The following is a 13,333-nucleotide window of genomic DNA, read 5'->3' as shown; positions in this document are numbered from 1 at the left end:
GGGTCTGAGATGGGGAATCAGGGATCTGCTTGTTAAGTGCGCTGCCCCCACCCTCCGTGGGGTTGTGGCACCCAAACATTTGAGAACCTCTGACCTAATGTCACCAAATACCTTTCTAAAATTCAGATGACCAGCTTTCTCTGCCTTCACGGGCTCCAGATTTCATACGTATTCTTGTATGCTTCCTCGCCCGTTGCATCCCCCTCCCTGTTCCCTTCTTCCCTAGTCAAACAACTTTTCTCAAATTTTCACCACCCTATGCTATGCTTCTGTTCTATATTAGCGCATTCTATTCTAACGATGCTTCTAACTCTCTTCCAATATTTTTCTTCAAAACAGGGCGGGGGAGAGTAGTCTGAATTGGGTTATGAGGCCCCCGTGCAGGGTACCTCACCTCAGCCATTGAACTCGCTTCGCTGGCCGTGAGTCTGTTCCAAGCTCCGGCTAAGGAGGCATCCGCCGGGCCCCTCCCCAAGGGCGGGGTCCACAGCATCTCCTGCCCATTCTGCCCTCGCGCGGAGACCCGTTCTCTGGGAACTCACCTCCCTGCAACTCAGGGAGGGCCCTGTTAGGGCCGCTGTTGGCCCTGGTCTCAGACCTTCCCAAGGGACATGGGGGTAGAGTGACGTGACGCACTCAGCTCGTAGCCCCACCGATGAGCTTCCCTCCGCCCTACGGAGCAAACATGCGCCAGGCAGCCTTTATAAGACTCACATATCTAAAGACATTTCACAGTTAGGGTGACTTCCCACAGGACACAGCGATATGCAAATATCGTGGAGCGTACCTCCCCAGTCTCTGGCGGGCATCTTCTCGCCTACACGCACGCGCGCCGCGTGTTCCCGCCCTGTGACGCTAGGTGGGCCTTTCATGGGAGAGGGTTGATGACGTCAACATTCGGACTCCATGGCGGCTCGGCGGCGGGGGACGAGCAGCGGCAGGCGGGCGCGAGGTTCGAAGCTCTTTGTTGGGCGGCGGGAAGTCGGAAAAGGAACGGCGCCCTCTAGTCTAGCCCCACCCCCTTCCGTCGCCCCTGACCCGCGCTTGACTACCAAGCTAGTTTTGGTTCTAAACTTAAAATTTCAGTTTTCAGAGTTATTTAGATTACAGAATTGTGGGCCTGTAACGACTAACATAGTGCCAGCACTGTTATTCCAATTAAAAAAATTAATTGTAAGGTGCATCATTTTATGTACCACTAAGAAAGGAAAAACGCTTCCAATTAGAACATGATGCACGTGACTGAACATGACTGTTCATGTCATCTATTGTAAGATGCCTCCCGGTTCAGAGAGAGTAAACTGCAAGTCTTAGAACTGATGAGATCTCGTCATCACTGTGTATTGTATTATCTTAAATGCATAGGTCCACCCTCAGATCTGGTACTATTGTTGTCATCCTCCGGATTTTACATTTGGGGCAACTGAGGTACAAAGAGATGAAATAACTTCTGCAAGCTTCCACAGCTACAAGAGACGGAGCTGGGCTCTAAGCTAGGCTCCAGAGCACTCTACTAACCATTGTCTCATACCATCTTAGGTAGTTTGAAGATAGATATTTGGGGGAGAGGGGGTTATTGGGGCACAAGTAAGCAGAAAAGATAAGCAGGCTATGAGACTCATGCCTCAGGCTATGGCTCACAAGAGCCCTGGGGCACTCTCTTTTTTTTTATTTCATTCTTAAATTATTTCTTAAATTTATTTTATTTTAATTTACTTTTTTATATTTTATTGTATTTGGCTAGAATAGCAATTTTGGAAGCGATTACTCACACTGTTATCAAGAGCTGTTATTAGGGACAGCCCAGTGGTGTAGTGATTAGGTACCATGCCAGTTCCACTTCCACAGCCCAGGTTGTGGGGTTTGGATCACCATGCGGACCTACACCACTTGTCAGCCATGCTGTGGCGGTGACCCACATATAAAATAGAGGAAACTTGGCACAGATGTTAGCTCCGGGCTAATCTTCCTCAGCAAAAAAAAAAAAAGAATTGTTATTATTTCTTTGTAAACTTACAAAACCATTTCTTTAAACAGATGATGTTTTGGGCCAGCCTGGTGCTGTAGCCATTAAGTGGGCGCGCTTCACGTTGGCCGGCCCCAGGGTTCGCAGGTTCCATCCCAGGTGCGCACGGAGGCACAGCTTGTCAAGCCATGCTGTGGCAGCGTCCCTTATAAAGTGGAGGAAAATGGCACAGATGTTAGCCCAGGGCCCGGCTTCCTCGGCAAAAGCAAAAAAAAAAAAAAAAAGAGGAGGATTGGCATGGATGTTAGCTCAGGGCTGATCTTCCTCACAAAAAAAAAAAGAATGATGTTTTTTTCAAAGTAGGATCACATTCAGTGTGTACTCATTCTTTGTTTTGCTTCTTTGCCCATTCTTCTTGCCCATAGCTTCTGTAGCATTAAATGAAACTAAAAGAGTTAATAATGGCAACACAGCTACAAAAGACCCTCCTCCTGCCAAGAAATCTCGAAGATGCCAGAGTCAGGGGGTGAAAAAGGAGCCTGTGGCTGGAGGAAAGGCTGATAAGAACAGGACAGAAGACAAGCAAGGTCAGCTTCTTGTGGTAGGCCCAGCACAGAGGACATGGGCTGGCAGGAGGGTCTCTGGGAGGAGTGAGAGTGGGGGCTATCTTGTCCTTTCAACTCTCGTTCTTTCCTTTCTTAAAGACATAATTAACTTTCTGTCCTTTGGACATACCACAGGACTAATCTGCTTTCTTGGAATCTTCAGTTTTGTGTATTTGGGCTGGATTGAGGCCTGGACAGATCAAGATTGCTTGGGAAGGGCAAAGTTAATTATGACAGGTTTCTGGCTAACCAGGACACCTATTTTTGGTTCTCGTGCAAGTAGCCATAGTTCATATCTTTCTTTCCTCAGAGTCTGTGAAGACCTTGCTATTAAAGGGCAAAGCACCTGTGGACCCGGAGTGCACAGACAAGGTGGGGAAGGTGAGAGACTCCTCAGCCCATTGATTTCTCAGAGAGCAGTGTTCTGTTGTTATTGGGATTCTCCTCTAGAACGTTGCTAGTATTCATTTTAGGAATCCTCTCCAAAATATTACTAGTGATTAATTTTCTTCAAGGCTCAGAGATGGGAGTGGTGGGGTTTGGGGTTAACAATCAGGATGTTTTTAATAGGGTTAACTTCTGGGGTTGTGATCAGACTTCCACACCTCATTCTCTTTCTCAATTAGAAAATTATATCATTATCAAGGAAGAAATGAGAAACTATACCCTGGTATGGCATGAGTTACTGATGAATGGGAGAAGGATTTGAGGAATACAAAAGAAAAGCTTCCTCTGGAGCAAGTTTCTTTTTTTTTTTTTTCCCTGAGGAAGATTAACCCTTAGCTAACATCTGTTGCCAGTCTTCCTCTATGTTGTATATGGGTTGCTGCCACAGCATGGCTGACAGCGAGTGGTGTAGGTCCACACCTGGGAACCAAACCCCAGCCACTGAAGCAGAGCGTGCTGAACTTAACCACTAGGCCACAGGGGCAGCCCTGGAGCAGGTTTCCTTTAAGTGAAACCTTTGTATTTCTGTAATTACAAAAAGGCAACATGTTTTCATTGTAGGAATGACAGGTTATGTGTAGAAGAACATACTTTTGCATTTCTTTCCCATGTAGTGCTGGAGAATGACACCTTGAGGCATGAGAAAATTTAGAGCCTCACTTAGGATCTCATCAGAGCTGAGACTATACAAACGTCAGCATTTTCTTTTCTCTCTAGGCCCATGTGTACTGTGAAGGGAATGATGTCTATGATGTCATGCTAAATCAGGTAAGGGGAGGAGCCATTCTATTTATGGGAATTTCTTCTTGATAATTATTGATGACAGTGTCCCAATGCCTAGGTCTTTAATTCTGAAGTCCCTTATATTAGCCACTGTGGTTCCTACTTCCGAGTATTCAGCCCTCATGCACTCTACCTGGTAGCCAAGTCCTCTGTGAGAAGCAGATCTTTTTGTAGATTTCATGTCTTGTTGAACCTGTGAACTCTTGGTTCATATTGTTTTGCATGCTTTCTAATAGTTTGTTGGTCTTTATCTTACTGGCTTCAAGGAAATTTATATGATATGGAGACTAGTCCTTTGTCTATAATCTAAATTGCTTATATCTTTTCCAAATTTGTCATTTGCCTTTTGATTTTCTTTATGGTATACTTTTTGCCCTTATTGAAGATTTAAATTTTTGTGTAGTTAAATTTGTTAATTTTTTCTTTTTAAATAACCTTTCTCTATTTGTTTATTTTTATTGTTTAGAATAAATAATACCTTTGCCTGGTTAATATATTTCCTGAATATCTCTTCATATTTGAATTTATTGATCCAGCTTATATAATTTTAATTTTAGCTACCAGTATTCCTTTGTCACTACTTCTTTCACTTAAAGTATCATGAGCAGATAGAAAAGATCGTAAGGCCCTTTTTTGTTCTAACATCCTGTGGCTTTATAATGTGAGCGGGCAGGAGATAGGAAGGGGCAGCTTGACAAAGAAGAGTGCCTGGGTACCCAGGGCTTGGCCTTACGGCACAAGCTGCTGTTCCTTATCATGGACCGCTCCTTCTCTTCACTCAGAGTTAGTTACTTGCAGGAGACCTCCCTTCAGATACTAGTCACATTCTCTCTCAGTGTCTCTAAGTCGGGTCATATTAGGTATGGGACAGATGTGGCGGTGGTTCTGCCTATCCTCTGTCCCCTCCCAACATCATCCTGCTCTCAGCTCATTGTCAAAATGCTGCAGCTAACAAACCAAAGCTGCAGTTAGAACTATTAAAGAGTAAGTTGTCAAAACACACAAGCGTAATAGTTATAGACTTTTGGGGCATCAAAATTGTTTTCACTTGGAAAATAATAATTGGGAATGGATTGGGAACTGGAAAACACACAGGGCCTAGAAAATATCTATTGAGGAACTGAGGCAGGAAAAAATAGGAGCCAATCAATAGAGGATATTTGAGGTTGGGTAGAGGGTTTTAGGAAACATCCAGGCTCCAGCTTTAATTTCTAGGAATCCAAAGTTTAATATAGAAACCCTATGCCTTCCTTATATCCTTACTCTTACAGGAACCTGATTTTCTTGCCCCCCTGCTATCCTTTTCCTTACAGCAGTTACTGGCACCATAAACATGGAAGAATCATTGGTTTACGTGGCCTCCATTTGCAAACCTCTCTTTTATGTTCATATTTCTCTCACTCATCATAGACCAATCTTCAATTCAACAACAACAAGTACTATGTGATTCAACTGTTAGAAGATGATGCCCAGAGGAACTTCAGTGTTTGGATGAGATGGGGCCGAGGTAATGACTTTTATTATGGATTTTATGAGTTGTCATTCAGAAAGCTAGAAGCAGCTTAGTGAATGGACAAAAGATCCTCTGGGTTTAAATTGGTGGAATGGAGGCTCTATAACCTGGGAGGGGCTTAGGAATCATTAGGAAGCACATTAGGAATGTGCTTCTTGAAATTGAGGAATGGCAGACCGTCATTAGGAAGTTCCCATTGGAAAAACTAAGAGCAGCCTGTTGAGGCTGAGAACTCTGCTGCATTGGTCTGCTAGTGCTGCTCAGAGACTGTGGCAGTTAACAAGTAACTAATATCAGGAGGATCAGTTCCCTAAGCCCTTTCACCTTGCCCTTCTCCCCTTCCTGCCCATTTGTCAAGTGCTAAGTGGAGAGACTTTAGAGAGCTGGCTTGTTACTATTACAGAACTTTTCTTGGGTTGGGGGGCAGGGAACCATCTTATGTGTGGCATTTACTTTGCAGTTGGGAAAACAGGGCAGCACAGCTTGGTGGCTTGTTCGGGGGATCTCAACAAGGCCAAGGAAATCTTTCAGAAGAAGTGAGTGCTAAGAAATGAGTGCAAAAAAAAAAAATACCTTTCTTCTTCTTGGATGTATCTTCTTTAAGAATTTTATAGTAAGTGTGATCTGGCCTAAATGTTAATGTCTTTCCACTACGAAGATTCTGTGACTGGAACACCAAACTGCATCCTTAGGGATTACATCACCAAGAACTTTGAAATTGACTAAAAACAGAAGAATCTAATGTATTTAGCACATGACCAACAATTTAGGAAATTTTGGAAAAGTGGGATGAGAATATCCAGTTAGAGTTTAAAAAATTATTTTACTATGATATGGATGAAGAACTTTCTGGAGTCTCTGGGAACGTTTCTTTTGGAGAAAGGGATCAGATAGGGATCTTTTATCTTAAATCCAAATGGCTTTTGTGGTATTTTGGGGCCTTTGGGAAGCTCAAGGGTCCTTTTTTCCCATTTTTTGTTCCCTTTGTCTCCAGAGCTTTTCTAGTCCATTCAGGATCCTAATTGAGAATCCAGATTTATGGAAAGTTCATGTGTAAAAGAGCTCTGTTATGCAAAATAAGTTTGGAGATGTTCTGTCTGAGGACATAATTGTAAACCCATCCCTGGTAGCAGACCCTTATTTGTAAGATTTTCTTACCACCTTGGACTCTACAGATTCCTTGACAAAACAAAAAACAATTGGGAGGATCGTGAGAAGTTTGAGAAGGTGCCTGGAAAATATGATATGCTACAGATGGACTATACCACCAATACTCAGGTAAACTCTGACTGTATGCTTGAGGGAAAACCTGTTTCCTCGTAACCAGAGTGAAATCTACCAGAATGGCTTAGATCAGGTCCTAGACTAGAACAGACCAGGATATCTTGAGTCTTGCTGTTTTCCACCTAAGGAAAGATTACAGTTCCCTCAGGGGTAACTTTCACTGATCTTTATAATTTTGAAGAGACTGTAGAAGGAGCATACAATGTGCTTTTCTAATCTCTGTGATTTACTAAGGTTCTTATTAAATCTTGGGTCCTGTTTCCAGAAGTTTAATGTTATGGATCAAGAGAGGAGTAATAAATAGTCAAACTGATAAAGCCACATTTAAAGTTGTCTTCACTTCTGGTTATGCACCACAGTAAAAAAAAATTAATTTTGACAAACTGAGGTGCAAGCAGGATGCTGAAAACTGTGACATATCTGAAAAATGGAGAAATACTAGTCTTTTAAGATGAGAAGATTTGAGACGTACTAGCTGTCTTTACGTTCTTAACAACGTCTTATTAGGAGGGCCTGTTAGACTTATTTTCAGTGTTTAACTACGGGAGGCAGAAGTAGGACGAGAAGGCGGAAGTCACAGTGAGTACTCTAACCAGGTTAATCATGGAATGCGACTGTGTTCAAGCAGAGGCTGATCGATGTTCACCTGCCCAGGATATTGTAGAGCCAGTCCTTGCAGGGAGCTTAAGACAGGTCCTTTCAGATCTTAGGATATATATATTTCTTTTTGCTATAGAGTGAAGAGGAAACAAAAAAAGAGGAATCTCTTAAATCCTCCGTGAAACCAGAGTCACAGCTAGATCTTCGTGTCCAGGAGCTGATAAAGTTGATCTGTAATGTCCAGGCCATGGAAGAGATGATGGTAGAAATGAAATATGATACCAAGAAAGCCCCACTTGGTAGGACTTCAGATTCTATTCTACATTTTCTCTTCATATTTCCTAGTTCCTCTAATGGGATACTACATCACCATCATGATTTAAAGCTTGCTGATATTACTGAATGAAGAAAAAGAGATTTGGGATGAGAGGTTATGTAGAGGGAGGAGGAACTATTTTGAAAGTTGAAAGGTGAGAGTCTTTGTTGGGCAGGGACATAAATACAATTTACAGGATGGGACCCTAGTTGTGGAGTGTGATCTCTTGCTGGGCCTACAGGGAAGCTGACAGTGGCACAAATCAGGGCAGGTTACCAGTCTCTTAAGAAGATCGAGGATTGTATTCGGGCTGGCCAGCATGGACGAGCTCTCGTGGAAGCATGCAATGAATTCTATACCAGGATCCCACATGACTTTGGGTAAGGCCAGTGCTATTACTTCACTTTGGTCTTTTACCCAACCATATCCACTACACCATATCCACTCAGCTGCAACTATATTCTTTTTAATCTTTCATTTCTAAGGAAATGATCATCTTGAATAGATGCAGAACCAAAATGATTTATAGGTAGCCTATTTAATCAGCTTATGAGTATGGCATGCAATCTCCTGGCCTGATTACAACCATATTTTCTGACCAAGTGGAAGTTACTAACTCAAGAGAGAATGGGTCTAGCTATCCAACCAACAAATAAAACACCTTCAGGCATATCACCCCCCATTTCCTATTCTTTAGGGTGACTATAACCACACTAACACCATTTCTGTGAACTCAAATGATATTAGGTCTATAAAATACATTTTATCTTTGTTGATTCTGTATTTTTGTGCTTATTCTATTTTTATTCCTTCCATTGCTTTATAGAGCCCTGTGACCTAGAAATAACCCTGAGTGTTCAACAGGTCTACTTCTAGACAGGACTATATCCAGACTATTCCTTATTGATATGGATATATCTTATTTAAAAAAGTATCCCATAAAAAAGAATTTCAACTCTGGTCCCAAATGTCAAAATCTATACAGTTTGTTTATTTTATAATACTCAGAGTATATATATCATATTTCTTTATATATTTTAAGTTAAAGTCTCTTTTCAGATCTCTCTCTCTCAGTTGGAAAACCCTAGTTTCTTATACCTATTTTCTAAAGGACCTATCTTTAGTCTGTTACTTTTAGTCATGTGCCTTTTCACCACACATCAGAGAATTCATTATGGGTCCTATCTCTGTCCTTAGACTCCGTACCCCTCCATTAATCCGGACAGAGAAAGAACTGTCAGACAAAGTACAGCTACTAGAGGTGAGATATGTATGGATTGGGAAGTACTGAATTTCTTGTCCCAAGTTCCTCCCACATTGATTCTGTATCTCATCTCATCAGGCTTTGGGAGACATTGAAATTGCCATTAAACTGGTAAAGACAGAGCTGCAAAGCCAGGAACACCCATTGGACCAACACTATAGAAAACTACGTTGTGCCTTGCACCCTCTAGACCATGAAAGTTATGAGTTCAAAGTAAGAAAAATGATCATTTATTTTCCTACCTTTAAGACCCACCCTCCCATTCTCTCACTACTTCTGGTTAAGAGCAAACTTTCCTATAGGCCAGAATTTCTGTTTACTAGGAATTTGGGAAGGTAGACGTCTTTCTAACTGCCTTGTGAGACCATTTAGGAGCAGAAAGGTCTGTCGGTTTATAACAGAAGCCCTGAGGTTCTTCAGCTCAGCCTGGTCTCTTGTAGAGTCCATATCAGCCATTTCTTTCATTCTTCTTCACAGGTGATTTCCCAGTACCTACAGTCTACTCATGCTCCCACACACACTGACTATACCATGACCTTACTGGATGTTTTTGAAGTAGAGAAGGAGGGTGAGAAAGAAGCCTTCAGAGAGGACCTTCATAACAGGTCTCACTTTAGCTTTGGGTTTGGGAAGATATTCCCTTGCCCGAAGTGCAGTTATGGAACTTATAGAGAAGGATGGCAGAGGTGGCTATTGTTTTTATGCTTATGGCCTGTGTTTGCAGGAGAGCAACAGAGAGTATAATAATAATGGCTTTTCCTCAGGATGCTGCTATGGCATGGTTCCAGGCTGAGTAACTGGGTGGGAATCCTGAGCCATGGGCTTCGAATTGCCCCACCTGAAGCTCCCATCACAGGTTACATGGTAAGTAGAAATTGAACCCTGGAAGGAGGCACAAGGGAAAAGGATTCAATAATTTTCTCAGTCCTTTTTTCCTTTTTTTTCTAGATTAGGGTTAGGTGGTCCCCTAAAGAATTAAACCAACTCAATGATAACCCTGACATTTCTTACTATGTCCCTCTTTCTTTAAATTCCTAAAGATATTCCTCGTTTCCCCCTAGAAACCAGAGATTCACCAATGCATCTGCCTTGGAACAGAATTGTGAGGGGAAATGAAGGGTCTATATTGTGTTTAAGATGATGGAAACACAAGATCAATGGTATGAGCCTCCTTTCTAACACAATGGGTTAAGCAACAGACCTTGCTGTTTATATATTTCAGTTTGGAAAAGGAATCTACTTTGCCGACATGTCTTCCAAGAGTGCCAATTACTGCTTTGCCTCTCGCCTAAAGGACACTGGACTGCTGCTCTTATCAGAGGTGAGGCAGGAACACATCTGTGATCTCTAGTTTATTGTTAGTTCCTGTTTTTCCAAAGAGAAAAGTTTGCAGTGCCAAGAGGTTCGTGTGGGAGAACTTAAGAGGGGAGCCAAGGGCAATTTCCATTGTATTGGATTCCTCTGCTGGAGTAGGGGAAGAAAGTACTGATGGGATTTTCTGTTTGGCCTTAGAGCCATCCAATTCTCAGTAGGATGTGGGTGTTCAAAGGTCTTTTGTTTTGCAGGTAGCTCTAGGTCAGTGTAATGAGCTACTAGAGGCCAATCCTGAGGCAGAAGGATTACTTCAGGGCAAACATAGCACCAAGGGGCTGGGCAAGATGGCTCCCAGTCCTGCCTCCTTCACCACGCTGTAAGTACTCAGAGCGTGGAGGGCCAGAAGATTCCTTTTGGGCAGATAAGACTCTACTTTCTGTATTCCAGCTTCTGAACCAGGGGCAGATATTGACACACTTTTTTGCATTTGGCAGGAATGGGAGTACAGTGCCCTTAGGACCAGCAAGTGACACAGGAATTCTGAATCCAGAGGGTTATACCCTCAATTACAATGAATTTATTGTCTACAGCCCCAACCAGGTCCGTATGCGATACCTTCTAAAGGTTCAATTTAATTTCCTGCAGCTGTGGTGAATGTTGATATTAAATAAACCAGAGAAGACATGATCTACAAGCAAGAAAATAGGCAATGCTGTACTTTTGAATTTTCTGATATTTTATGTAATAAAAATAGTACGAATCTACCACTGGCTTCTTTGGGCTTTACTTCTCCAAGCACGTATTTCTTCTGGGGTTAATATATCGTTATTTCGAAGACAGAAAGTACACATTGCTCTGTATATCCACAGCTAGCTGCATGTTACTGAGGATCTTGTTCTTTCACACTAGAATAGCCTCTCTGCATTGAGGGATGCTATTGGAGACTGATGCTTTTCCCCCATTTATTTCAATTTTTTTGTCAACCAGAGTTTGTTGAGTATTATTGCAGGAAGGGTAGAGGCAGCAAAGGCTAAATTATTCACCTTTTTCCCATCCAAATTTTCTCGCTTGCCTTTTCCCCTGTTTACCAACTGCAGACCCTTAACATCATAAGACTCAACAGATGTCCAAAAATTTGGGAAGCACTTGGACAACTGTTTCTAAGCCTAAATACATCTCAGGGAGGAAAGGAGAGAAGTAGAGTGAGTTTTGACGTACAGTGCTCCATCTGAGAGTACCAAAGTCCAGGTCAGATCCAGAGACTTCCTGATTATTTGTAAGCACATGCAACACAGATAGACGCACACAGACACACACACACACTACAGTTAGATAACAGTGAAGGTTACTTAAATGAAAACAATAGCTTGTAACATTTTAGAGACTAGATTACCAATATCTATCAAAATTTAAAATGTACACACCCTTTGACCTAAAAATTACAGATGTGCTTGTTTGCACAGATGATGTCACAGCAGTATTGTTATTTGCAAAAAGATCTATAGTGGGGGGCCAGCCTGGTGGCATAGTGGTTAAGTTCGCATGCTCCACTTTGGTGGCCTGGGGTTTGCAGGTTTGGATCCCAGGTGTGGACTTACACACTGCTCATCAAGCCATGCTGTGGCGGCATCCGACATACAAAATAGAGGAAAGTTGGCACAGATGTTAGCTCAGGGACAATATTCCTCAAGCAAAGAGAGGAAGGTTGGCAACGGATTTAGCTCAGGGCCAATCTTCCTCAGCAAAAAAAAAAGAGAAAGGAATAATTCCCAACTCATTCTATGAGGCAATATGAAACCAAAACCAGATAAAGATGTCACAAGGAAAGAAAACTATAGATTAGTATCCCTTAAGAATATAAATTCAAAATAAAATACTGCCAAGCCTAAATCAGCAACATATAAAAGGAATTATACACCATGACCAAGTGAGATTTATCACAAAAATGCAAGGTTGGTTCAACATATGAAAACCAACCAATGTAGACAATCACATGACCATCTCATTAGATGCAGAAAAAGCATTTGCCAAAATCCAACACCCTTTTATGTTAAATATTGAACAAACTAAGAATGAAAGGGAACTTCTTCAACCTGATAAAGGACATCTATGAAAAACCCATAGAAAGACAGCTTTCCCCCAAAGATCAGGAACAAGACCGGAATGTCCACTCTCACCACTTCCATTCAACAGTGTATTGGGTTCTAGCCATGGTAATAAGACAAGAAAAGATGGGGCAGGGGGAAGGCATCCAGTTGAAAAGGAAGAGGTAAAATTATATTTCCAGATTACATGATCTAATTTATATAAAAAGGCTCAAATAATACAGACACACACACACATACACACACACACACACACACATTCAAAAACATATTAGAGATAAGTTCAACAAGGTTGCAGGATACAAGAGCAATATACAAAAATCAATTGTTTTTCTATACACTAGCAATGAATAATCTGTAAAGGAAATTAAGAAAATAATTCCATTTACAATAGCATCAAAAAATAAAATAATTAGGAATAAATTTAACCAAATAAGTACCAAAATTGTACACTGAAAACTACAAAACATTGTTGAAAGAAATTTAAGAGCTAAATAAGTGAAAAGACATTCTGTGTTCAGGGATTGGAAGACTTAAGATGGCAATACTCCCCAAAGTAATCTGCAAATTCAGTGCACTTGCTATCAAAATTCCAACAGCCATTTTTGCACAAATGGGCGAGACAAACCTAAAATTCATATGGAATTGCAAAGGGATCCTGAATAGCCAAAACAATCTTAAAAAAGAACAAAGTTGGAGGACTTACACTTCCTGATTTCAAAACTTACTACAAAGCAATAGTAATCAAGACAGTGTGGTACTGGCATAAAGATGACATATTTGAGAGTCCAGAGATAAACAACTCATGCCTCTATGGTCAATTGATTTTCAACACGGATGCCAAGAGTATTCAATGGGGGAAATAACAGTCTTTTGAACAAATGGTGCTGAGTCAACTTGGATAGCCACATTCAAAGTAATCAGTTTGGAACATTACCTCACACTATGTGCAAAAATAAAATATATCAAAGACCTAAATTAAGAGCCAACATTACAAAACTCTTAGAAAACATAGAAGGAAATCTGTGACCTTGGATTAGGCAATAGTTTCTGAAATATGACACCAACAGCACAAGCAACCAAAGAAAATAACAGGCAAGTTAGTTGTCATCAAAATGTAAAACTTTTTTTCCTTC

At 41.4% G+C, this 13,333-nt stretch overlaps 1 protein-coding gene and 1 non-coding gene across 4 annotated transcripts; one reads left to right on the top strand and one right to left on the bottom strand.

The window, feature by feature from the left end:
* Nucleotides 1–339: 339 nt before the first annotated feature.
* LOC147917497 (Nuclear RNase P) lies at nucleotides 340–672 on the bottom strand. The gene has a single exon (XR_015551756.1).
* Nucleotides 673–877: 205 nt separating this feature from the next.
* PARP2 (poly(ADP-ribose) polymerase 2) lies at nucleotides 878–10,856 on the top strand. Of its 3 annotated transcripts, none has more exons than XM_087424397.1 (16): nucleotides 878–952; nucleotides 2,392–2,553; nucleotides 2,882–2,943; nucleotides 3,736–3,786; nucleotides 5,212–5,308; nucleotides 5,775–5,850; nucleotides 6,490–6,592; nucleotides 7,335–7,497; nucleotides 7,756–7,894; nucleotides 8,712–8,775; nucleotides 8,857–8,991; nucleotides 9,256–9,383; nucleotides 9,543–9,642; nucleotides 10,001–10,099; nucleotides 10,344–10,468; nucleotides 10,587–10,856. In XM_087424397.1, the coding sequence occupies exons 1-16, from the start codon at nucleotides 907–909 to the stop codon at nucleotides 10,744–10,746; spliced, it is 1,710 nt and encodes a 569-aa protein (XP_087280523.1). In that variant the 5' UTR covers nucleotides 878–906; the 3' UTR covers nucleotides 10,747–10,856. The 3 variants fall into 3 exon arrangements, with proteins under 3 accessions (XP_087280523.1, XP_087280518.1, XP_087280527.1); XM_087424392.1 differs by having other exon boundaries at nucleotides 2,882–2,952; XM_087424401.1 differs by lacking the exons at nucleotides 8,712–8,775; nucleotides 8,857–8,991; nucleotides 9,256–9,383 and having other exon boundaries at nucleotides 2,882–2,952.
* Nucleotides 10,857–13,333: the final 2,477 nt, after the last annotated feature.

This window comes from Ceratotherium simum, chromosome 3 (genome assembly GCF_057802395.1).
Source record: "Ceratotherium simum simum isolate JZ-2026a chromosome 3, ASM5780239v1, whole genome shotgun sequence".
Lineage (NCBI taxonomy): Eukaryota > Metazoa > Chordata > Mammalia > Perissodactyla > Rhinocerotidae > Ceratotherium > Ceratotherium simum.
Note: the sequence above shows the minus strand (reverse complement) of the source record. Positions and strands in the feature narration are given on the sequence as shown.